The sequence below is a fragment of the Bufo bufo genome, chromosome 11 (assembly GCF_905171765.1).
Source record: "Bufo bufo chromosome 11, aBufBuf1.1, whole genome shotgun sequence".
NCBI lineage: Eukaryota > Metazoa > Chordata > Amphibia > Anura > Bufonidae > Bufo > Bufo bufo.
Window position 1 is genome coordinate 25512725 of NC_053399.1, and position 25782 is coordinate 25538506.

At 48.0% G+C, this 25782-nt stretch overlaps 1 protein-coding gene across 3 annotated transcripts; it reads right to left on the bottom strand.

Moving 5' to 3' along the window:
- Positions 1-1415: 1415 nt before the first annotated feature.
- CDCA4 (cell division cycle associated 4) lies at positions 1416-22510 on the bottom strand. Of its 3 annotated transcripts, none has more exons than XM_040412795.1 (3): positions 22336-22510; positions 3034-3262; positions 1416-2875 (listed from the first exon to the last, which is right to left on the bottom strand). In XM_040412795.1, exon 3 carries the CDS (start codon positions 2867-2869, stop codon positions 2129-2131), a length of 741 nt encoding a protein of 246 aa, XP_040268729.1. In that variant the 5' UTR covers positions 2870-2875; positions 3034-3262; positions 22336-22510; the 3' UTR covers positions 1416-2128. The 3 variants fall into 3 exon arrangements, with proteins under 3 accessions (XP_040268729.1, XP_040268728.1, XP_040268727.1); XM_040412794.1 differs by having other exon boundaries at positions 3034-3267; XM_040412793.1 differs by lacking the exon at positions 3034-3262.
- Positions 22511-25782: the final 3272 nt, after the last annotated feature.

Below are 25782 nucleotides of genomic sequence, written 5' to 3' on the forward strand. Positions count from 1 at the left end.
AATATTGGATTAAAATTAAAAAACTAGAAAGACTATAAAATAAATACTGCAGATTAGTGTAACTAGAAAAAGTAGTAACAGACATGGACGTCATTTGTGTAACTTTACATTACCCTCTAGGAAAGACATCTGCAACCTGTCACCCCGGCTGTTGTAAAAGTAGAACTCCCAGCATTCACAACAGGCGAAGAGCGCAGGTTGGGGACCGATGCACTATGGTGGATGAATGGGGAAAAAATAAAAAATAATTGTGCCACTGACATATATATGGCTGGTATAACAATAAGAAAATCCCTATTTTGCATACCCATTGATCGTGAGGCTTCCGATGCCCCCCACCCATTTGAATGGTCGAGCATGCGAACAAGTAATGTCTGTGTGACCGAGAGATTGAAAATAACAGTTCTCGGCTATCTCATAAACTGAGTAATGTGCATGTGTGACCGGAGGGGATCCCAAGAGATGCTTATCACCTATCCTGTGGAAATTATGAGGAAAACCCCCCTTAAAGGGGTCCTCTGACTTCAGCAAATGGCATTTATTATGTCGAGAAAGTTAAAGGGTTTCTGTCACCAGAATTAACCCTATTAAACTGGCTGACATTAGCGATGTGCTAATGTCAGCAGACCCCAGCTCTTCTAATCCTATGCTTATGGATGCCCCCGTTACTGCACAATTTTAACTTTGGTGATATGCTAGATAGCCTCTAGGAGCAGTGGGGGGTTGCTCCTGCTCCTAGAGGCTCTGTTCACCCACCTCAAGTCACGCCCTGCCGTCATTGATTGACAGGGCCAGCGTTCGTCTTCTCCTGCTGGCCCTATGCGCTGGATAAATCTCACGCCTGCGCAGTCCCAGCACACAGGGCTGACAGGAAGAGACGAACGCTACCTGGCCCGGTCAATCTTGCACGACAGGGCGTGACTTTAGGTGGGCGAACGGAGCCTCTAGGAGCAGGAGCTCCCCCCTTCCCTATCAAAGTTAAAATTGTGCAGTAACTGGGGCATCCATAAGCATAAGGTTAGGAGAGTTGGGGTCTGCTGACATTAGCACGTCGCTAATGTCAGCCAGTTTAATAGGGTTAATTCTGGTGACAGAAATCCTTTAATACAAGGCACTTACTAATGTATTGTTATTGTCCATATTGTCTCCTTTGTTGGCTGGATTCATTTTTTCATCACATTATACATGGTTTGTTTCCGTGGTTACGGCTGTAGCGCAGATACGAGGTGGCAGGGATGGAAGCGTGCCTATGCGCAGCTCCCATGGTTCTGGTGCTTTTTCCTATAGCATATGCCAGCACGACCACCGCTGCTGGATTGCAGGGTGGTCGTAACCCCTGGATACAAACCGTGTATAATGAGATGGAAAAATGAATCAAGCCAGCAAAGGAGGCAATATGGACAATCACTACACATTAGTAAGCACCTTGTAATGACTTTGTCTACATGATAAAAGCTATTTTCTGAAGTGAGACAACCCCTTTAATGACATGGTTCAAAGCAGTGGTCTCCAACCTGTGGCTCCTCAGCTATTGTGAAACTACAACACCCAGCGTGCCAGGAGCTGTAATATACCAATAGCTGAAGAGCTGGACACCACTGGTTTACAGCTTTATGTGATAATTTCACATAACCGTTACATTTTAAAAGGGTCTGTATGACAAAACATAGCTGCTTCTCTACAAAAACAGCGCCCCTCTTGTCCAGTGGCTTGTATCTGGTAATGCAGCTCTAAGCCGACATACCAGACGCGGCCTGTGGACACACATGGCGCCCTTTTTGGAAGAAAGCAGCCATGTTCTTCCCTCCCCCGAATCTCATACATTCCCTTTATTAGCACCACAGTTACAGGATGCTGGAGACAAACACAATGTCATGTAAGAGACTGGTCAAGATGGTACACCAGGGGCATTCGGAGCGAGAACCACTTCCACTATGGCCGCCATAGAGGTAGACTGAATGACGAGCCTGCCTAGGCAGGAAATATATTCCCTAGACAGGCAGAGGAGCCTAGGTAGGTGCCAACCCCTGGTGGAAAGTACATTGGCTGCAATAACCTGGCAGAAGAGGTGCGACTGAAGATGGAAATCACCCAGAAACACGCCGTCATGCATAATGGAAGATCACCTTCAAGATTCGACAAGAATCTCCACAACGTGATCAATCTCGTTGAGCTCTGCCTTGCAGTGAGTGGGCGCGGCGGACTGGGACAAGCTCTCAAGCACATCGCAGTGGCCCAGCTTAGAATTCCCCATCATCCCCGTCAGCACAGTATCAAGGTCGTAATAAGAGGTGTCCACCTCGGAAAACAAGTCTTCCATGGAATTGGTGTTTCTCCCTTCCAGGGTTTCAAATATATGGTCTATGGATTTTTGAAGGTTTGCTCGGTTTTCCTGCGGACTTTCCTCCTCCCAGAAGCCGGACGCCGCGTTCTGCGCCACTTTAACCGAAGGGACCGTCGAGAGCTCAGAAATCTCCTGAGTCTCTTGAACGTCCAGCTCCTCGCTGTATGTAATATAGGCCTCCTCGGGGCATTTCTCTTCGGCTTGATCCTTGGAAGAGCGACACAGAATTTCTGTCGAAACGAGACGATCCGAGGGTGCCGGGGGATCAATTTGCTGTGCGTAAAATATCTGCCAGCTGCCGTCTTGAGTCATCTCCTCTTGTATCTGCCTCACCGTGTTGGCGATGAGCACTGAACGGCAGAGGTTTGGCTCTACCAGCATGTGGCACAGCTGAAGCTTCACTAGCGACATGTCCAACATGGACTGACGTTCCAGGGTATAGGACGGATGAGTCTTTACATCGGCCAAGGACCCGTCGATGGCTTCTGGATCAAAGCACTTTCTCTTCATTCCTCGAGTGAACATGATGCCCTGTAAGGGTGGAAACGGAGGAGGAGAGGTGTTAACGAGGGCACGAATGCCATATCACACACGTGCTACACAACGACATTGGCAGAGCAGCAGACGTATACGGAGACGATGGCTGCCAAGGCAATCACAACCACGTATGCTCTAAAATAAACGTATACCTCTTTAGAAGGCAATTACAATGTTTTCTTCGTGTGTGTACTGCGGCAGCACATTGTAGGAAAGAAAAGTGGCAAACAACTTTGGTCCTGATTAATAAAGTCTGCACTGGAGGATGCATGCTGCTTTAGAGATCCTCGATCCACGGCACAATTAAGCACTATGGATGATCCTCACATGAGAAGAGCGTTTCTAAATGATAAGGCATCAGGAAACGCCACAGCATTAATTCTGCACTGCACAGAAAATGAGAATACACCGGTTAGTGCAATATTCCTGCAGCAAAACAGAAGATTTCATACGTCACATAAAACAGCAATAGACACATCTGGCTGCATTGGTTACAGGCACTCATGGGGTTTCCATCGTTTCCATTCATTTCAAAGGTTTCTCCGAGATTTAAAAACTGAGTACCTATCCCCTGGACATCAGTCATCAGTATCTGATCGGTGGGACCCCCGAAGTAGCACAGCGCTGTACATTGTGTAGTGGCTGTGCTTGGTATTGCAGTTCAGGCCCATTCACATCAATGGGGATGAGCGGCACCTAGGCCATTGATGGCTAACCTCCGGTACTCCAGCTGTGCTGGAACTATGACTCCCAGCATGCTCCATTCATTTCTATGGAGTTCTGGGAACAGCCAAGCAAGTGTACATCTTGGGAGTTGTAGTTTTACCACAGCCGGAGGTTAGCCGTCACAGGCCTAGGGAAGCTGCGAGAAGGAATGCCTTCTTGAACAGCTGATCGGCGGGGGTCCCTCACCAATCAGATACTGATGTCCTATCCAGTGTATAACGGAGTGAACTGCCACCTTTGCGATGAAACAAGGCGCCCATATGAGACCAGAACCACTCGTGGAAGTGGACCTCCACTAATCTGACTTTCAGGATATGCCGAACTGCCATGTCATGGGAGTCCATTCTGGATCAGTTACCTGCCCATCGGACATTAGGGGCACAGCCGTCAGCAACCTCCGGCACTCCAGCTGTTGTGAAACCACAAATCCCAGCATGCACACTTCTTTAACTGTTATTGGAATTCCCATAAAAGGGAAGGGAGCATGCTGGGAGTTGTAGTTTCACAACAGCTAGAGTGCCATGAGGTTGCTGACCACTGCTCTTGCTTTATGCCAATCCTGAGACTCTGTGGACACAGAAGAGCGAGTTCAGTGTCACAAACTCGCAGCGCGAGGTCCCGTTCTGATCTCCGCTCCTGCATTAGGGCTCATGCACATGACCATTGTTTTGGTCCGCATCCGATCTGCATTTTGTTTTTTTAACAGAACATGCAGAAGGTACCGTTCCACAAAATGTGGAGTGCACGCGGCCGGTACCCTAGTTATGGACACAGCCGTCTACATGAGGCTTTATAATGCTGTGTGTCCCTGCGAGACCTGGAATCTGTCACTGTAATTCAGTAGACACAGGTCTAACAGGGACACAGCCTTCGGCCTCTTGCACACAACTGTATGTCATTTTCAGTATTTTGCGGTCCGCAAAAAATACGGATGACATCCGTGTGCATTCAGTTTTTTGTGGAACGGAACATCTGGTCCCTAATAGAACAGTCCTATCCTCGTCCGTTATGCAGACATTAATAGGACATGTTCTACCTCTTAGCGGAACGGAAATACGCAAACGGAAGGCACACGGAGTGCCTTCCGTTTTTTTTGTGTGGAACCATTGAAATTAATACACATATGGATCGCAAACTGAAACCGCAAAAACTGAACGGATATAAAATACGTTTGTGTGCAAGAGGCCTTATACAGTACATTGCAAAAGTATTCACCCCCTTGACTTTTTTCGGGTTTTGTTACATTACAACCTTAAGTTCAATGTTTGGTTAATCTGAATTTTATGTGATGGATCAGAACACAATAGTCTAAGTCGGTGAAGTGAAATGAGAAAAATATATATAAATAAAACTATTGTTTGGAAATAGAAAACAGAAAATTGCCATGTGCGTATGTATTCACCCCCTTTGTTTGGAAGCCCATAAAAAGCTCTGGTGCAACCAATTACCTTCAGAAGTCACATAATTAGTGAATAATGTCACCTGTGTGCAATCTAAGTGTCACATGATCTGTCACTACATATACATACATTTTGAAAGGGCCCAGAGGCTGCAACACCTAAATAAGAGACATCACTAACCAAACACTGCCATGAAGACCAGGGAACTCTCCAAACAAGTAAGCGACAATGTTGTTGAGATATACAAGCCAGGGTTAGGTGATAAAAAAGTATCCAAATCCTTGATGATCCCCAGGAGCACCATCAAATCATAACCAAATGGAAAGAACCTGGCACAACAGTAAACCTGCCAAGAGACGGCCGCCCACCAAAACTCACGGACCGGGCAAGGAGGGCATTAATCAGAGAGGCAGCACAGGGACTGGAGTATCTGTACATACGACAAGCCGTACGCTCCATAGAGTTGGGCTTTATGGCAGAGTGGCCAGAAGAAAGACTTTACTTTCAGCTAAAAACAAAAGGTCACGTTGTGAGTTTGGGAAAAGACATGTGGGAGACTCCCAAAATGTATGGAGGAAGGTGCTCTGGTCTGATGAGACTAATCAAACTTTTCGGCCAAACAAAACGCTATGTCTGGCGCAAACCCAACACATCACATCACCCAAAGAACACCATCCCCACAGCGACACATGGTGGTGGCAGCATCATGCTGGGGGGATGGGAAACTGGTCAGAGTTGAGGGAAAAATGGATGGTGCTAAATACAGGGATATTCTTGAGAAAAACCTGTACCTCTCTGTGCGTGGTCTGAGGCTCGGACGGAGGTTCACCTTCCAGCCGGACAATGACCCCAAACACACTTGAGTGGTTTAAGTGGAAACATGTAAATGTGTTGGAATGGCCGAGTCACAGCCCAGATCTCAATCCAATAGAAAATCTGTGGTCAGACGTAAAGATTGCTGTTCACAAGCGCAAACATCCAACTTTAAGGAGCTGGAGCAGTTTTGCAAGGAGGAATGGGCAAAAATCCCAGTGGTAAGATGTGGCAAGCTCATAGAGACTTATCCAAAGCGACTTGTAGCTGTGATTGCCACAAAAGGTGGCTCTACAAAGTACTAACTTTAGGGGGGTGAATAGTTGAATAGTTCTGCACATTGACTTTTTCTGTTATTTTGTCCTATTTGTTGTTTGCTTCACAATAAAAAATAAAAATAAAAACATCTTCAAAGTTGTGGGCATGTTCTGTAAATTAAATCAAACAATCCATGTTAATTCCAGGTTGTGAGGCACCAAAATACAAAAAAAAAAAGTTAAGGGGGTGGGTGAATACTTTTGCAAGGCACTGTAAATCAGGATAAGGCTCCTGCACACGAACGTGTGCTGCCTGTTGCCGTATTGCGGATCCGCAATACACGGGCGCCGTTCCGTGGGCATTCCGCATCACAGATGCGGACCCATTCACTTCAATGGGTCTGCAAATCCTGAACGGAAGCAATACGGAGGGGTTTCGTCCTGTACTGCCGTTCCGCAAAAAGATAGAACATGTCCTATCTTTTTGCGGAACGGGCAAATCGTGGACCCATTAAAGTGAATGGGTCCGTGATCCGCTGCCCCACGGTCGGTGTTCATGCATTGCGGCCCGCAATTTGCCAGCTGCAGCACGGCCAAGGGGCGCACACGTTCGTGTGCAGGAGGCCTAATGCTGTGTGATCCCGTCAGAGGAGCGGAGGTCAGAACGGGACCTGTCACTGCCACACCCTGCAAGTTTATCACATTCAACTGGCTCGTCTGGCCGAACTGGTAACCCACACCTCCCATTACTTCCACAGCTGTACACTTAAAAGGGGTTGTCTCATCATGGACAATGGGGGAATATCGCTAGGATATGCCTCCACTGTCTTATAGGTGTGGGTCCCAACGCTGGGACCCACACCTAAATCGAGAACGGAACCCCGCAAAGTGGTGGCTGTAGGGACTCCAGTCCGGCCACCATCAAGCCGGCTTCCCCACAGAAGTGAATGGAAGCGTACCGCGCACTTCCATTCATTTCTATGGGGTCGACGGAAATAGCCGAGCCAGCGCTCGGCTATTTTCGCTGGCCCCATAGAAAATGAATGAATGGCAGCGGCGCATGCGCAGTGCGCCCTCCTTCACTTGCAATGCTCTGTTCTCGATATAGGTGCTGGTCCTAAAGGTGGGACCTGCACCTATAATTCAAGGGGGGCATATCCTAGCGATATGCCCCCATTGTCCATGATGAGACAACCCCTTTAAGTCCATATATACATTAATCAATAGACTATTGCAGAGCACTGCACTTTCCAAACCTGAAGCACCCCCAACACAGACAAGACAGAATTGTAAGAAAGTAATCCTACTAATACTGCCCAAGCCAATTGCTGGGTTGCCATGCATTCTTGGTAAATTTTCTTATAAAGTAGCATATCAGTAAGATATATCATTATTTTAATCGCTGGAAATTAAAGGGGTTGTTCACGCCTCAGGATCTTTGCTACAGACCCTCCAGCGTGCCCACGGTGGTAATCTTTACTCCCCGATATCTCCTGCCAGGTCCCGGCTCCATCGTTGCCCCTCTGGCTCTGCAGGTCCTGGTCTCCCTGCGTCAACATCCAGTTTAACGTGAGCCACATGACCACTGCAGCCAAAGAACGGCCGCAACAGAGACATGTCACATGACCTGGTGACACGTCACCCGTGTTTACTCACTGGCTGTAGCCATCACATATATTAATCAGGTGAACCACAGCTATGCAAACTGTTTGGTAGTCGGGTTGCTGGTGACAGGTTCCCTTTAATCTTCTGTTTCTTAGGCTGGGTTCACATCACGGTTTTGTCTTATGTTTAACCTACACAAAAAAAGTTTATGTTAAAAGGGCATCTGTCAGCAGTTTTGTACCTATGACACTGGCCGACCTGCTACATGTGCGCTTGGCAGCTGAAGGCATCTGTGTTGGTCCCATGTTCATATGTATCCGCATTGCTGAGAAAAATGATGTTTTACTATATGCAAATGAGCTTCTAGGAGCAACGGGGGCGTTACCATTACACCTAGAGGCTCTGCTCTCTGCAACTCCTGCACTCTGACAGGGCCAGGTGTGTAGGTGTATGTATGTGTAGGTGGGGGCGCAAGCTGCAGCACCCCTGGGAGGGGGGGGGGGGTCACTGCTGAGTGTGCTGTGGACCACAGACACCCGATCAGGGTGAAGCCCAAAAAGAAAACTATCCCCCAGTTTCCCTGCCTAATCTAACCTTTCCCTAAACCTGTCCCTGCAAACTTTTGAGTGCCGGATGGCACTATGGTGGCTCACGTGGGGGTGCTGGGTCCGGGGTGGACGAACGGGCTCCTCTCTCCACGGAAGCAGTGTGGAGGAGGAGAGGAGAGCTGGGGGAAGTTAACCCCCACCCACCCGCCCATCCAGCCAATAGGATGCAATCCTGAGAGGTGATGTCACCGCCACCTCTTAGGATCTAAGGATAGTGATTGGTGGTGTATTATCACACCACCGATCACCATCCTATTCTGGGTTATCGGGTCACCGGAGACCCGGAAACACAGCAAACCGCAGGTCTGAAAACAGGACCCCCCTCGGCATTGTCACAAAGTGCCTGCTGAATGATTCAGCGTTTTGGTGTGACTCAGACATCAGGGCATACCTGTACGCCCTGTGTCCTTAAGAGGTTAAACAGATGCGTTGGCATCTGTCACCATAGAGTTCCTTTGTGAAAAATAAATAAATATATACATTTTTTTTTTTTTAAACGGTATACTGGACTTTTGCATCCTTTATTTCTCCTAACGTGAAGGATGATGGACCATGTGATGAGCGCAGTGACGTCACCACAGGTCCTTTTCCTCCTGGGCATCAAAGAAGAAGACAGAAGAGAAGCTGGGCTGCGCGAACAAATGAGGAGAGTTAAATTATTATTTTTTTTAACCCCTCCATCACTATTTTACTAAGCATTCTGTATGAAGAATGCTATTATTTTCCCTTATAACCATTTTATAAGGGAAAATAATACAATCTACACAACACCTAACCCAAACCCAAACTTCTTTGAAGTACCAAACATGCCGATTTTTCTCACGTGCACGCAAAACGCATTAAAATAAAAATCGAGCATTTTCCGGCACGTCACCCGCAACGCCCGTGTGAACCCAGCCTAAGAATGATCGGCCACCACAGGTCTCTCCATGTTTTCACACTACAATCTACATAATGGAGGAGAACTGCGTCGCTGCTTCATGGCCCATGTAGGGCGGCTGCTCTAGCTGAAGGTCATAGCCTGAGGGGGGGGTTGTTGTTACAATGGAGCAGGGAAGGTTTCCAGGTGCTGAGGGACAGGGCTTCAGTATACGTTAACAGATAAGAAATTCTAGGGGTTTTCCCATCTCAGACAATGGGTATCACTAGGCTATTCCCCCATTGTCTGATAGGTGCGGGTCCCATCGCTGGGACCCGCACCTACAATGAGAACGGAGCCGGGAAATGAACGGAGGGCGCACTGAGCATGCGCAGCCGCCCTCCATTCATTTCTATAGGGCCGCCGAAAATAGCAGAGCGCTGGCTTGGCTATTGCCATTTGCCCCATAGAAATGAACGGGAGCATGGGCAGCGCATGCGCGGTGCACTCCCATTCACTTCTATGGGAGCAGCGCTTGGTGGTGGACGGACCCCGGGAATTCTGAGGTCCTCCAGCCACAGCGCTCCCCACTTCGTTCTCGCTGTAGGTGCGGGTCTCAGCGGTGTGACCTGCACCTATCAGACAATGGGGGCATAACCTAGAGATATGCCCCCATTGTCTGAGATGGGAATACCCCTTTAAGGCCCTTTACACGGGCTGACAAACAGGGCAATTATTGGAAAAAAGCATCCAAGGAAGGCCCGTCTGCCACCGAATGGGTATCGACCCCTTTAATGCAGACACTGAAATGATTGTTTCTGTGCAGCAGGTTGTCTTGCGTAAACAGTGATCCGCTGCCCATTTGCGATCATTCATCCCTGTTCAGCAGAGGCGTTGATTCTGCAGCGCTCATGCCCCCACTCACGACCAGGCAATTATCAGGAGAACACGATTTGTCCCCATTAATTGCCCGCACCCTCGGCCTGTGTAAATGGGCCTTTACACACTAACCTGTTCACGTGTGCTGTCCAAAGTAAGAGCATTTAAAGAGGACCTGTCACCTCTCCTGTCTGTTTTAGTAACTATTTGCATCCCCCACATGAATATAATTCTGGGGCATCTCTTCTTATGGCTATGTGGTGTCATTCCTCTATTAATCCAACTAGAAGGTGCTAACTGTCAGAGCATTGATCGGACAGCGTCAGACTGAGAAGGGACACACCGGGTTGGCGATTCATTCATATACCTCTAGGAGGAATAACTGAGGAATTGTACTCCAGAGTTATTTGATTACATGCATGGGGAATTGACGTGGTTACTAAGGGCCCCTTTAGATAGACAACACTGGAGGGGAACTGAAGCCCAAACCGATCCCATAGCTTTCTATAGGGGGGGTCCACTCTCAGTTGTGATGCCGTGGACACAAAATCGCTGCAGGCTCAGTTCTTCTGCCTGACAAGACCGATATATGTGAAGTGGGCATAAAACAGATGTCAGGAGGGGTGATGGGTCCTCTTCAATAAAAAAATAATAATAAATAATAATATACATATCTATAATGTAAATTTTACAAAAATCGTTAAAGAAAAGTGATGCACTGACACTGACTTACATCAGCTCCAACCTCAGCCGGGGACGCTACGATGATGTCACTCAGGCTGCGCTGTGCAAATAGCAGAGGGAGAGAAGAACACAGCGATAGAGATGCTCGGTCCTAGGCGCCCCGCCACTTACAGGTCATCCTCCGCTCTGGGGGGACAGTACTGCTTCATAGGACTGACCTACATATACAATGATCTCTAACCTTACTATAAGAAAAAAAAGAACACTCCATGTGCACAAGGTTCTGGTATATAAAAAGGTTATTACAGATGATAAAAGTGATACACAAAATACACACGGAAGCACGAGGACTGCGCAGACTTACATCCAGAGGCCACACGGGGAGCCGCCTGCTGGTTTAGGCTACTTTCACACTCTCGTTTTGGCTTTCCAGTTGCGAGATCCGCTCAGGGCTCTCACAGGCGGTCCAAAACGGATCAGTTTTGCCCTAATGCATTCTGAATGGAAAAGGATCCGCTCAGAATCCATCAGTTTGCCTCAGTCCCGTCTCTGTTCCGCTTTGGAGACGGACACCAAAACGCTGCTTGCAGCGGTGTCCGTCTGACTAAACTGAGCCAAACGGATCCGTCCTGACACACAATGTAAGTCAATGGGGACGGATCCGTTTTCACTGACACAATAGAAAACAGATCCGTCCTCCATTGACTTTCAATGGTGTTCAAGACGGATCCGTTCTGGCTATGTTACAGATAATACAAACGGATCCGTTCTGGATATGTTACAGATAATACAAACGGATCCGTTCTGGACGGATGCAGACGGTTGTATTATGTAAACGGATGCGTTTGTGCAGATCCAAGACGGATCTGCACCAAACGCGAGTGTGAAAGTAGCCTTAGACTCAATAGTAAAAGACACTGCGCAATATGCTCACCTTGATTGGTGCGGTGCCATCATGGGGGACGGCTAGAGCCCGCCACGGTAACCTGGTGTGTGGTCTCAATGGACTGAGGGTCAGCGCTCACAGGAACACCACGAGTGACCTTTAGGGCTCATTCAGACAACCAGATCAGTTTTTGCAGTCTGCAAAAACAGACACCAACAGTGTGCGTTCCGCATTTTGCAGAACAGACAATCCTATGAAAGAAATGCCTGTTCTTGTTTGCAATTGCGGACAAGAACAGGACACGTTCCGTTTTTTTTGTGGGACCGCAGAACAGAAGGAAGGAAGCAGACCGCACACGGAGCGCTGTCTGCATCTTTTGCGGCCCCATTGAAGTGAACAGGTTCGCAACTAGGGCTGCAGCTAACGATTATTTGCCGATAATTTAATCAATTAAATCGGGAAAAAACACCAAAATGACAAAAAAAGGGGTTTAAAGGATTTTACTTGAAAAATTATGTTCAAAGGCTATATTAAAACAAATTGTGGGTGGCACTGGTATGGAGGGGTTCTGTGGGTGGCGCTGTTATGGAGGGGTTCTGTGGGTGGCGCTGTTATGGAGGGGTTCTGTGGGTGGCACGGTTATGGAGGGGTTCTGTGGATGGCGCTGTTATGGAGGGGTTCTGTGGGTGGCGCTGTTATGGAGGGGTTCTGTGGGTGGCGCTGTTATGGAGGGGTTCTGTGGATGGCGCTGTTATGGAGGGGTTCTGTGGGTGGCGCTGTTATGGAGGGGTTCTGTGGATGGCGCTGTTATGGAGGGGTTCTGTAGGTGGCGCTGTTATGGAGGGGTTCTGTAGATGGCACTGTTATGGAGGGGTTCTGTGGGTGGCGCTGTTATGGAGGGGTTCTGTGGGTGGCGCTGTTATGGAGGGGTTCTGTGGGTGGCGCTGTTATGGAGGGGTTCTGTGGGTGGCGCTGTTATGGAGGGGTTCTGTGGATGGCGCTGTTATGGAGGGGTTCTGTGGATGGCACTGTTATGGAGGGGCTCTGCCTGTTACTGGAGCTTCATTGTAAGGTAATAAAGATGCGGTGATCTAAAGTTAAAGGACCCCAGGCATAGCGCCCGAACGCCCGTATAGCAACGAAGCGGCCGATTATTCGATAACGGGATTAGTTGACAACGAATCCAGTTATCGAATATTATCGATAACGTCGAATAATCGTTGCAGCCCTATCCGCATCTATTCTGCAATTTTGCGGATGCAGACAAATATTGTGTAAATAAGCCTTTTTGCACTCCGCAAAACACAAATGACGTCAGTGTTGCATCCATTTTTTTTTTTTTTTGCAGACCCATTGACTTTAATGGGTCCATGGCCAGTATCCGTGTTTTGCAGATCGAGCCCCAACATTGGTGGTCTGATCTGAAGTCTAATGAAAAATCTTTTTTTAATTTCCTCCACTAAAACCTAGGTGCGTCTTACAAGGCGAGAAGTACAGTACTGACAAACAGCCCCTCGCTCGTCATAGCAGAAGCCCTGGCTGCGGTACACAGCTCGCAGGGTTCAGATCCTGCCGTCGGTATAGTCCCCTCCGTCCTCGCTCTGAGCAGCAGGCCGCGCTGTCTTTGGCCGGATTTGTCATCTTTCCTACCTACAGCGGTCAATCAATCAGATGACACGTGGGGACATTTACCAGGTGAAAATTCAGCAAGTTCACACACTTCTATGGATTAGAAGGGATTACCGGCCATTTACCTCCACTCGCTTTATCGCTGTGTAATGACCAGTTCCGGAACGTTATGGTTATCATGGAAACATTCTTTATAGGGGGACTTTCAGCAGGAGCGACACCTTTAAACGAGCATAGGTAGAGTTGATCCTGCTGATTAAAACGATACTCAGGGCTCATTCAGATTAATGTAAGGGCTCTGTGCCGATGCTGCGATGCACGGGCACCATCCATGTGCATTCCCGTTGACTCGAATGGGTCAGCGACCCACGGATACGGCCGAGAACAGGACATGTCCTATACTTTGCGGACCCGAAAGCCCAAAGAAGTGCTTCGTAGTGCACGTCCGCGCGGTCGTATCTTGCAGAAACTGGTTGTGGCGTTCCCGAGAAATAAGACTTCAATTCTTTAAAGGGGGTCTCCTCAGAATAGCTCATCATTATCAGATCGGCGGGGTCTGACTCCCGTCACCCCCCACCCCTCGGCTGTTGGAAGAGGCCACAGCCCTCAGCGAACATTTAGGCCTCTTCCTAGGCCAGTGACGTCACGCTCATCGTTCTGGGGCAGAATTTAACAATTCTGGTGTAAAGGAAAATTGGCATAGTTACCCATAGCAACCAGATTCCACCTTTCATTTTTGAAAGCTCTTTTGGAAAATGTAAGGTGAAAACTCCCCCCAATGGGCAGCGCCGCGCTTGGTAAGCTAGGAGGAGGCCGCAGTCCCCTCAAACAGCTGGTCGGCGGGGGAATCGGACCCCACTGACCTATATTGATGACCTATCCAGCAATATCTAGTTCCCGTATAACCCGTTTATAGGAGTTTTTCCAGGAATAATGATTTTGTTTTTAAGCAAGTGCCCGCAGCATGCCCCCTGAACAAAAGATTCCTACTTACCGGCTCCGGTGGTGCTCGTCATCACATCACTGCTGAAGCCAGTCATTGGCTGGAGCATTACATGTGACCATGCACCACCAGAGCAGGTAAGTAGGAATCTTCTGTTTCAGGGGGCAGGCTACAGGCACTTTCTCAAAAATGAGCATTTCAGTGCCATGAGGGGTGTGTCCAGCACTGGGAAGCCGAGGGGCTAGGCTCCGCCCCCATTGCACTGAAACCCTCATTTGCATAAAGAATAGAAGTCTCTCCTCAAGAACGCTGAAACTGATTTTAACAAGACAAGCATCAATTTAATCAGCAGGATCAACCCTAGCAGGCTGTATGCCTGGTTTAACCACCTCAGGACCGCCGTACGCAGGATTGCGTCTTTGCGGCGGCCCTGCTCTTCTGGGTGGACGCGCCGGTGCGTCCTCTCGCGAGACGCGAGATTTCCTGTGAACGCGCGCACACAGGCGCGCGCGCTCACAGGAACGGAAGGTAAGAGAGTTGATCTCCAGCCTGCCAGCGGCGATCGTTCGCTGGCAGGCTGGAGATGTGGTTTTTTTAACCCCTAACAGGTATATTAGACGCTGTTTTGATAACAGCGTCTAATATACCTGCTACCTGGTCCTCTGGTGGTCCCCTTTGTTTGGATCGACCACCAGAGGACACAGGTAGCTCAGTAAAGTCCCACCAAGCACCACTACACTACACTACACCCCCCCCCCCGTCACTTATTAACCCCTTATTAGCCCCTGATCACCCCATATAGACTCCCTGATCACCCCCCTGTCATTGATTACACCCCTGTCATTGATCAACCCCCTGTAAAGCTCCATTCAGATGTCCGCATGATTTTTACGGATCCACTGATGGATGGATCGGATCTGCAAAACGCATACGGGCGTCTGAATGAAGCCTTACAGGGGCGTGATCAATGACTGTGGTGATCACCCCATATAGACTCCCTGATCACCCCCCTGTCATTGATTACCCCCCTGTCATTGATTACCCCCCTGTAAAGCTCCATTCAGATGTCCGCATGATTTTTACGGATGCACTGATAGATGGATCGGATCCGCAAAATGCATCCGGACGTCTGAATGAAGCCTTACAGGGGCATGATCAATGACTGTGGTTATCACCCCATATAGACTCCCTGATCACCCCCCTGTCATTGATCACCCCCCTGTAAAGCTCCATTCAGATGTCCGCATGATTTTTACGGATGCACTGATAGATGGATCGGATCCGCAAAACGCATCCGGACGTCTGAATGAAGCCTTACAGGGGCGTGATCAATGACTGTGGTGATCACCCCATATAGACTCCCTGATCACCCCCCTGTCATTGATTACACCCCTGTCATTGATCACCCCCCTGTAAAGCTCCATTCAGATGTCCGCATGATTTTTACGGATGCACTGATAGATGGATCGGATCCGCAAAACGCATCCGGACGTCTGAATGAAGCCTTACAGGGGCATGATCAATGACTGTGGTGATCACCCCATATAGACTCCCTGATCACCCCCCTGTCATTGATCACCCCCCTGTAAAGCTCCATTCAGATGTCCGCATGATTTTTACGGATGCACTGATAGATGGATCGGATCCGCAAAATGCATCCGGACGTCTGAATGAAGCCTTACAGGGGCATGATCAATGACTGTGGTGATCACCCCATATAGACTCCCTGATCACCCCCCTGTCATTGATCACCCCCCTGTAAAGCTCCATTCAGATGTCCGCATGATTTTTACGGATGCACTGATAGATGGATCGGATCCGCAAAACGCATCCGGACGTCTGAATGAAGCCTTACAGGGGCGTGATCAATGACTGTGGTGATCACCCCATATAGACTCCCTGATCACCCCCCTGTCATTGATTACACCCCTGTCATTGATCACCCCCCTGTAAAGCTCCATTCAGATGTCCGCATGATTTTTACGGATGCACTGATAGATGGATCGGATCCGCAAAACGCATCCGGACGTCTGAATGAAGCCTTACAGGGGCGTGATCAATGACTGTGGTGATCACCCCATATAGACTCCCTGATCACCCCCCTGTCATTGATCACCCCCCTGTAAAGCTCCATTCAGATGTCCGCATGATTTTTACGGATGCACTGATAGATGGATCGGATCCGCAAAACGCATCCGGACGTCTGAATGAAGCCTTACAGGGGCGTGATCAATGACTGTGGTGATCACCCCATATAGACTCCCTGATCACCCCCCTGTCATTGATTACACCCCTGTCATTGATCACCCCCCTGTAAAGCTCCATTCAGACGTCCGCATGATTTTTACGGATCCACTGATAGATGGATCGGATCCGCAAAACGCATCCGGACGTCTGAATGAAGCCTTACAGGGGCGTGATCAATGACTGTGGTGATCACCCCATATAGACTCCCTGATCACCCCCCTGTCATTGATTACCCCCCTGTAAAGCTCCATTCAGATGTCCGCATGATTTTTACGGATGCACTGATAGATGGATCGGATCCGCAAAACGCATACGGACGTCTGAATGAAGCCTTACAGGGGCATGATCAATGACTGTGGTTATCACCCCATATAGACTCCCTGATCACCCCCCTGTCATTGATCAACCCCCTGTCATTGATCACCCCCCCCTGTCATTGATCACCCCCCTGTCATTGATCAACCCCCTGTCATTGATCACCCCCCCCTGTCATTGATCACCCCCCTGTCATTGATCACCCCTCTGTAAGGCTCCATTCAGACATTTTTTTGGCCCAAGTTAGCGGAATTTTTATTTATTTTTCTTACAAAGTCTCATATTCCACTAACTTGTGTCAAAAAATAAAATCTCACATGAACTCACCATACCCCTCACGGAATCCAAATGCGTAAAATTTTTTAGACATGTATATTCCAGACTTCTTCTCACGCTTTAGGGCCCCTAGAATGCCAGGGCAGTATAAATACGCCACATGTGACCCCATTTCGGAAAGAAGACACCCCCAGGTATTCCGTGAGGGGCATATTGAGTCCATGAAAGATTGAAATTTTTGTCCCAAGTTAGCGGAACGGGAGACTTTGTGAGAAAAAAATAAAAAATATCAATTTCCGCTAACTTGTGCCAAAAAAAAAAAATTTCTATGAACTCGCCATGCCCCTCATTGAATACCTTGGGGTGTCTTCTTTCCAAAATGGGGTCACATGTGGGGTATTTATACTGCCCTGGCATTCTAGGGGCCCCAAAGCGTGAGAAGAAGTCTGGTATCCAAATGTCTAAAAATGCCCTCATAAAATGAATGTGGGCCCCTTTGCGCATCTAGGCTGCAAAAAAGTGTCACACATGTGGTATCGCCGTACTCAGGAGAAGTTGGGGAATGTGTTTTGGGGTGTCATTTTACATATACCCATGCTGGGTGAGAGAAATATCTTGGTCAAATGCCAACTTTGTATAAAAAAATGGGAAAAGTTGTCTTTTGCCAAGATATTTCTCTCACCCAGCAAGGGTATATGTAAAATGACACCCCAAAACACATTCCCCAACTTCTCCTGAATACGGCGATACCACATGTGTGACACTTTTTTGCAGCCTAGGTGGGCAAAGGGGCCCATATTCCAAAGAGCACCTTTAGGATTTCACAGGTCATTTACCTACCTAACACACATTAGGGCCCCTGGAAAATGCCAGGGCAGTATAACTACCACACAAGTGACCCCATTTTGGAAAGAAGACACCCCAAGGTATTCCGTGAGGGGCATGGCGAGTTCCTAGAATTTTTTATTTTTTGTCACAAGTTAGTGGAAAATGCTGATTTTTTTTTTTTTTTTTTTTTTTTATACAAAGTCTCATATTCCACTAACTTGTTACAAAAAATAAAAACTTCCATGAACTCACTATGCCCATCAGCGAATACCTTGGGGTCTCTTCTTTCCAAAATGGGGTCACTTGTGGGGTAGTTATACTGCCCTGGCATTCTAGGGGCCCAAATGTGTGGTAAGGAGTTTGAAATCAAATTCTGTAAAAAATGACAAGTGAAATCCGAAAGGTGCTCTTTGGAATATGGGCCCCTTTGCCCACCTAGGCTGCAAAAAAGTGTCACACATCTGGTATCTCCGTACTCAGGAGAAGGTGGGGAATGTGTTTTGGGGTGTCATTTTATATATACCCATGCTGGGTGAGAGAAATATCTTGGCAAACGACAACTTTTCCCATTTTTTTATACAAAGTTGGCATTTGACCAAGATATTTATCTCACCCAGCATGGGTATATGTAAAAAGACACCCCAAAACACATTCCTCAACTTCTCCTGAATACAGAGATACCAGATGTGTGACACTTTTTTGCAGCCTAGGTGGGCAAAGGGGCCCATATGCCAAAGAGCACCTTTCGGATTTCACAGGTCAATTTTTACAGAATTTGATTTCAAACTCCTTACCACACATTTGGGCCCCTAGAATGCCAGGGCAGTATAACTACCCCACAAGTGACCCCATTTTGGAAAGAAGAGACCCCAAGGTATTCGCTGATGGGCATAGTGAGTTCATGGAAGTTTTTATTTTTTGTCACAAGTTAGTGGAATATGAGACTTTGTATGAAAAAAAAAAAAAAATAATAATAATCATTTTCCACTAACTTGTGACAAAAAATAAAAAATTCTAGGAACTCGCCATGCCCCTCACGGAATACCTTGGGGTGTCTTCTTTCCAAAATGGGGTCACTTGTGGGGTAGTTATACTGCCCTGGCATTCTAGGGGCCCAAATGTGTGGTAAGGAGTTTGAAATCAAATTCAGTAAAAAATGACCTGTGAAATCCGAAAGGTGCTCTTTGGAATGTGGGCCCCTTTGCCCACCTAGGCTGCAAAAAAGTGTCACACATCTGGTATCTCCGTACTCAGGAGAAGGTGGGGAATGTGTTTTGGGGTGTCATTTTATATATACCCATGCTGGGTGAGAGAAATATCTTGGCAAAAGACAACTTTTCCCATTTTTTTATACAAAGTTGTCATTTGACCAAGATATTTATCTCACCCAGCATGGGTATATGTAAAAAGACACCCCAAAACACATTCCTCAACTTCTCCTGAGTACGGGGATACCAGATGTGTGACACTTTTTTGCAGCCTAGGTGGGCAAAGGGGCCCATATTCCAAAGAGCACCTTTCGGATTTCACTTGTCATTTTTTACTGAATTTGATTTCAAACTCCTTACCACACATTTGGGCCCCTAGAATGCCAGGGCAGTATAACTACCCCACAAGTGACCCCATTTTGGAAAGAAGAGACCCCAAGGTATTCGCTGATGGGCATAGTGAGTTCATAGAACTTTTTAATTTTTGTCACAAGTTAGTGGAATATGAGACTTTGTAAGAAAAAAAAAAAAAAAAAAAAAAATCATCATTTTCCGCTAACTTGTGACAAAAAATAAAAAGTTCTATGTACTCACTATGCCTATCAGCGAATACCTTAGGGTGTGTACTTTCAGAAATGGGGTCATTTGTGGGGTGTTTGTACTGTCTGGGCATTGTAGAACCTCAGGAAACATGACAGGTGCTCAGAAAGTCAGAGCTGCTGCAAAAAGCGGAAATTCACATTTTTGTACCATAGTTTGTAAACGCTATAACTTTTACCCAAACCATTTTTTTTCTACCCAAACATTTTTTTTTTTATCAAAGACATGTAGAACTATAAATTTAGAGCAAAATTTCTATATGGATGTCGTTTTTTTTTGCAAAATTTTACAACTGAAAGTGAAAAATGTCATTTTTTTGCAAAAAAAATCGTTAAATTTCGATTAATAACAAAAAAAGTAAAAATGTCAGCAGCAATGAAATACCACCAAATGAAAGCTCTATTAGTGAGAAGAAAAGGAGGTAAAATTCATTTGGGTGGTAAGTTGCATGACCGAGCAATAAATGGTGAAAGTAGTGTAGGTCAGAAGTGTAAAAAGTGGCCTGGTCTTTCAGGGTGTTTAAGCACTGGGGGCTGAGGTGGTTAATAAATCTGATCCTGCTGACTGGTGCCCTTTAGAGTCCACGTCATCTAAAGTCCATTTACGTGGATAGATAATTGGGGCAATCGCTCCCTCTAAGGCTACTTTCACTTGGTGCGATCTGTTCAGATAATACAACCGTCTGCATTCGTTTGGGTGTCCAGTGGCCGTGATGCGGCCCACAATGCGCGAACACTGTCCGTGGGGCAGCAGCAGCGGATCGCGGACCCTTTCACTTTAATGGGTCCGCGATCCGGCCGTTCGGCAAAAAGATAGGACACGTTCTATCTTTTTGTGGAACGGAAGTACGGGACGAAACCCCGCGGAAGCACTCTGTAGAGCTTCCGTTCCGCATCCGTGATGCAGAATGCACACAGAACGGTGGCCGTGTATTGCGGATCCGCAATACAGGAACGGGACACCTACGGTCGTGTGCAGGAGGCCTTATCTATTACATAGCCAATACGGATCCGTCTTGAACACCCTAAAAGTCAATGGAGGACAGATCCGTTTTTGATTGCGTCAGTGAAAACGGATCCGTCCCCGTTGACTTTGTGTGTCAGGACGGATCCGTTTGGCTCAGTTTCATCAGACTGACACCAAAACGCGGCAAGCAACGTTTTGGTGTCCGCCTCCAGAGCGGAACAGAGACTGATCGGAGGCAAACTGATGCTTTCTGAGCGGATCTTTTTCCATTCAGAATGCATTAGGGCAAAACTGATCCGTTTTGGACCGCGTGTGAGAGCCCTGAACGGATCTCACAAACGGAAAGCCAAAACGCCAGTGTGAAAGTAGCCCAATCTGAGCGACTGGGTGGGGGAGGGAGTGACCTAACCACTCCTCACAGCTGAGGGTTTGTTACAATTACATCCAGTTTTGGTAACCCCCTGCGAACTAAATGGCCAGGACACCAGCATCCTGCAGCAAACTATGGAGACAGGAGAATCAAATGCACTTGAACTGTCTGAAAAGTAATAAAAGGAAACATTTCAGGCAAAAATAATCCAATAGGCTCCGCCCAGTACTGGGCTGAGGGGGAGGAGCATGACACAGGAAGTCTCTGACCCCCTCAGGCCCTGCACTAGCCATAACACGGTGTATTAGCGGCATGGAGTGTTCCTTTAAAGGGTTTCTATCACTTCGTTTCACCTATTTAGCTTTCAGACACTAGCGATCAGCTAGTGTCTGCTTTATCTAACCATCCTAATATAAGAGCTTATTGTCCTGCCGTTTAGCTAAAAAAATAACTTATATAGATATGCAAATGAGCCTCTAGGTGCTATGGGGGCGTGATTAGCACCTAGAGGCTCCGTCTACCTTAACAAACTGCCGCCGCCCAGCGCGTCCCTCCAGCCCGCCCATCTCCTCCGGAATGCGATGCTCCTCGTATTCGGCGCATGCGCAGTGAATATCTGATCGCTTCCCTGCTCAGACATCTCCACTGCGCCTGCGCCGATGACGTCATAGTGCTCCGAGGAACAGGCGCAGTGGAGATGTCTGAGCAGGGAAGCGATCAGACATTCACTGCGCATGCGCAGAACAGAGACGCGCACGGAGAGGATCGCTTCAGCTGGAGATGGGCGGGCTGGAGGGACGCGCTGGGCGGCGGCAGTTTGTTAAGGTAGACGGAGCCTCTAGGTGCTAATCACGCCCCCATAGCACCTAGAGGCTCATTTGCATATCTATATAAGTTATTTTTTTAGCTAAACGGCAGGACAATAAGCTCTTATATTAGGATGGTTAGATAAAGCAGACACTAGCGGATCGCTAGTGTCTGAAAGCTAAATAGGTGAAACGAAGTGATAGAAACCCTTTAAGTAGCCTAGACCTAGATAATCCAGTTATCAAGAACTCGCTCTCAAATCCGCAGCCTACTATATAGAGCGCGGACTGGACGGCGCAGGCTCCCGTAGTGACGTCACCACGCCGCTGCCCGATGACTAGGGAGCGAGCAGGCGCCATTTTGTAGTCGTCCATTGTTACATTCCCTCCACAATGTCGGTTACGGAAAGTTAATCAAACTGAACGGAAGTAAAGAAGCCCTCGACGACCGGAGAGTGCGAGCCCCGCATCCCGGCTCTAGGGAGCTAGGCTCCTCACGAAACCTCACCACCACCAACCCCCTCTCCCCTCTTTTCCCGCCTCACTCACCGTGCGATTTCAGCCCGGTTAGCGGCATACACAGAGGCGCGGCGGGTCACTTCTTGCTAGCGAAACCGCAAACGACGCCGGTCCTCCGCCGGGCGAGTCAGGTTCCGGCTGCGTTTTTTCCCCCCGTCCCGCTCTCACGGCAGACACCACAGGGAAGCAGCAGCAAGAACCTAGCCCCGCCCCCTCCTCGGCTCCGGCCAACGGGATGTTACCATGGATCTCCAGTCCCCGCCCCTTTCCTGGTTTCTGATTGGTTCGGAGAAATGGGCACAAGGTTCGAAACTCAGCAGGGAGGCCGAAAGGCCCCCGCCTGACAAAGGGCCATTCAGCGCCCGCGCTGGGGAGGGGGAGCAGCAGGGCCGATGTATCATCATCATCATCATCATCCCTGTTTATTAGGAATGAGAACAATTTTCCTCAACCAACCTTGTAACCTGAATAAGGGCTCCTGTACGGACCGTATGTTAGGTCCGCATCTGATCCGCATTACGGACAAGGATAGGACTGTTCTATTAGGGGCCCGCTGTTCCGTTCTGCAAAATACGGATCCGTTGTGTGCATGAGCCCTAATCTAGGGCAGCAAGGCGGCTTTGGCCACGACGCACCTTGTACGGGCAGAGCTCGCAGTGGAAGGTCTCAGACATGGCACGTTATACGTAGATTTACATATACTGAAATAATATGTTAGAGGTTTAATCCCATCTGAGACAATGGGGGGCGCATATTGCTAGGGTATACCCCCAATGTCTGATAGCTGCAGCTCCCACCTCAGGGACCCGCACCTATCTTTAGAACGGAGCCTGCAAAGTCCTGGAGGGTGCTCGGCTATTTTCGGGAGTCCCATTGAAATGAATGGGAGGCGCACCGCGCAAGCGCGACCACTGCTCCAGTCACTTCTTTGGGGATGACGGAAATTGCTTGGCTATTTTCGGGTTCTCCCATAGGAACGAAGACGTTTTAATCTATGCAAATGAGCCTCTGGGAGCAACGGGGGCCATTACACCTAGAGGCTCTGCTCTCTCTGCAACTGCTGCACCCTCTGCAGTTTAATTGACAGGACCGGGCAGTGTAAATATCATCGGGCCTGGCCCCTGCCAATCAAACTTGAGAAGGCGTGGCAGTTGCACAGAGAGCAGAGCCTCTTGGTGTAATGGTAACCCCTTTAAGGGACTGCAGTGAGAGCGTCACGAGAGTCACCCTGAGCTGCCAAGTGACCAAAAGCTTCGTAAAAACTGAACTGCAAAAAACTAGACCCTCCACGTCAGAAACTGGCATAAAAATAAACTGAGTTTGTGACACTTTAGGTGTATTTGGTATTTATACGCCGCCCTCGCCACTTTCCAAAAAAGGGGACTGGACGTCAGCACGTTTATCATTTACGGCAGTTTTCTGGACAGATTTTATTTACCCCACTCCCTGGCAGCCGCACCGATCCTGAACCCACGCACGGCCGCCGCTGCATCTGGTGACAGGGACCAGCGGCCAATAGCAGGCTACGACGGGGACGAGCCTCTCTACCGTCACCATCGATGCTAGGAAGGCTCGTCCCCGTCGAAGCCTGCTATTGGCCGCTCGTCCCTGTCACCAGATGCAGCGGCGGCCGTGCGTGGGTTCAGGATTGGTGCGGCTGCCAGGGAGTGGGGTAAATATAATCTATATGGGGGGCATGTTTTATATTTTGCATAACCCCTGTAGGAAGGCGCAAGGGTCCGTCGTTGACGGAAGGTACGTGTCACCGAGGTTCCTGGCCTCGGTGAGATAAGAAGCGGTAGAGCTCGCTGACACTGTTTATTCTTAGTGTGGCTGAAAAGCCGATTCGGGCCGGTTCTTATTGGGAGCAGCCAAAGAGCAGGGTGGGTGGCTGTTCCCCACGTCCAGGCCAGGTTTTGGGCTGGGGTTTAAAAACCCAGCCAGCAGCTCAGCTGGGGGTGGTATGTTCCTCCAAGTGAAAGTGGAGCTGTGAAGGCTCTGTGTCTCGGGGAGCTGCACGAGAGCCACCAGCTGGAAGCCAGGCGCCCTAAAGCCTGCTGTGGATATCCAGGTGACGGGTTTGTTTTGAGTTCTGTGGACTTTGGCCGTGTGAAATAACATGAGGAATTCCCGTGGTGTGAATTAACACCAGGACTCTGCAAAGTGTTTGTTATGTTTTTCCTTGCGTGTGAATAAACACTGAACTTTTTGCTTTATTACCGTGTTCTTGCCTCTGTACTGCGTCCGCTTACCCTGCCTACCAGAGCAAATCCCTACACCCCTTTTAATATGTCATAGAGACATATCAAAAGTTTTGAATCCTGAGACCTCTGCCAATATTTAGGGCTCATGCACATGACCGTATGGCCTTTCCGTTTTTTGTTTCAGTAGTGTTTCCGGTTTAGTTCCGTTTTTCCGTATGCCATATACAGTAATTACATTGGGAAAAATTGGGCTGGGCATAACATTTTGGTTCTGCAAAAACGGAACGGATACGGAAGACATACGGAGTACATTCCGTATGTGTTTCTTTTTTTTTTTTTTTGCGGACCCATTGACTTGAATTGAGCCACGGAACGTGATTTGCGGGCAATAATAAGAGATGTTCCATCTTTCAATGGAACGGAAATACAGAAACGGAAGGCACACGGAGACACTTTTTTTTTTTTTGCTGACCCATTGAAATGACTGGTTCAGTATAAGTAACGTATACTGAACGCAAAAAACATTTGTGTGCATGAGCCCTTAGTGTGATGCCCGTTGCCGTATTGCGGACCGCATTTGCGTTTGTGTGAACAAACCTTTAGAGTGAGGGGAGAAAAGCGCAGGGTGAAGGGAGGACAGAATCGAGACGGGCAGTGAGGAGAAAGAGAGCGCAATATGCGTATGCCTCTCTCTCCCCTCGTTCTCTGCACTCGGACCCCTACAATCAAAACTTTTCATATGTCTCTATGATAGCAAACGTTTTTTTTAAAGTTAGTGACGCTTTGTGAGGAAGCCGGCGCCTCATCATGAATTAAGCGCATCTTCTAGCGGAGATTTCAGGACTGGCATACAAATACTGGTCTTGATAAATGAGCCCTGGTGTTTGTGAAAGCATTTTATAATTCCCTATCGGCCAACATGTAACATCCAGCCAGCAAAGGAAGCAATATGGACAATCACAATACATTAGTAAGTGCCTTGTAGTAACTTTCTCTACATGATAAATGCTATTGCTGAAGTGAGACGACCCCTTTAAGCTTTTTTTGATGCATTTTTTGCCAATATGGTTTTGTATACTTTCTCTGTAGAGCTGGATGGGGGAAAAAGCATTGTTAAAAAAAAAAACAACTTAGGCCTCACACACACACAACAGTATTTTTTCACGGTCCGCAAAACCGGGTTCCGTGATCCGTGTCCGTTTTTTCTTCCGTGGGTCTTCCTTGATTTTTGGAGGATCCACGGACATGAAAAGTGAAAAAAAATTCTAAGTCA

Excerpts from the sequence above, each read along its gene's own strand:
- CDCA4 (XM_040412793.1), bottom strand. The coding sequence starts at position 2,869 with ATGTTCACTCGAGGAATGAAGAGAAAGTGCTTTGATCCAGAAGCCATC.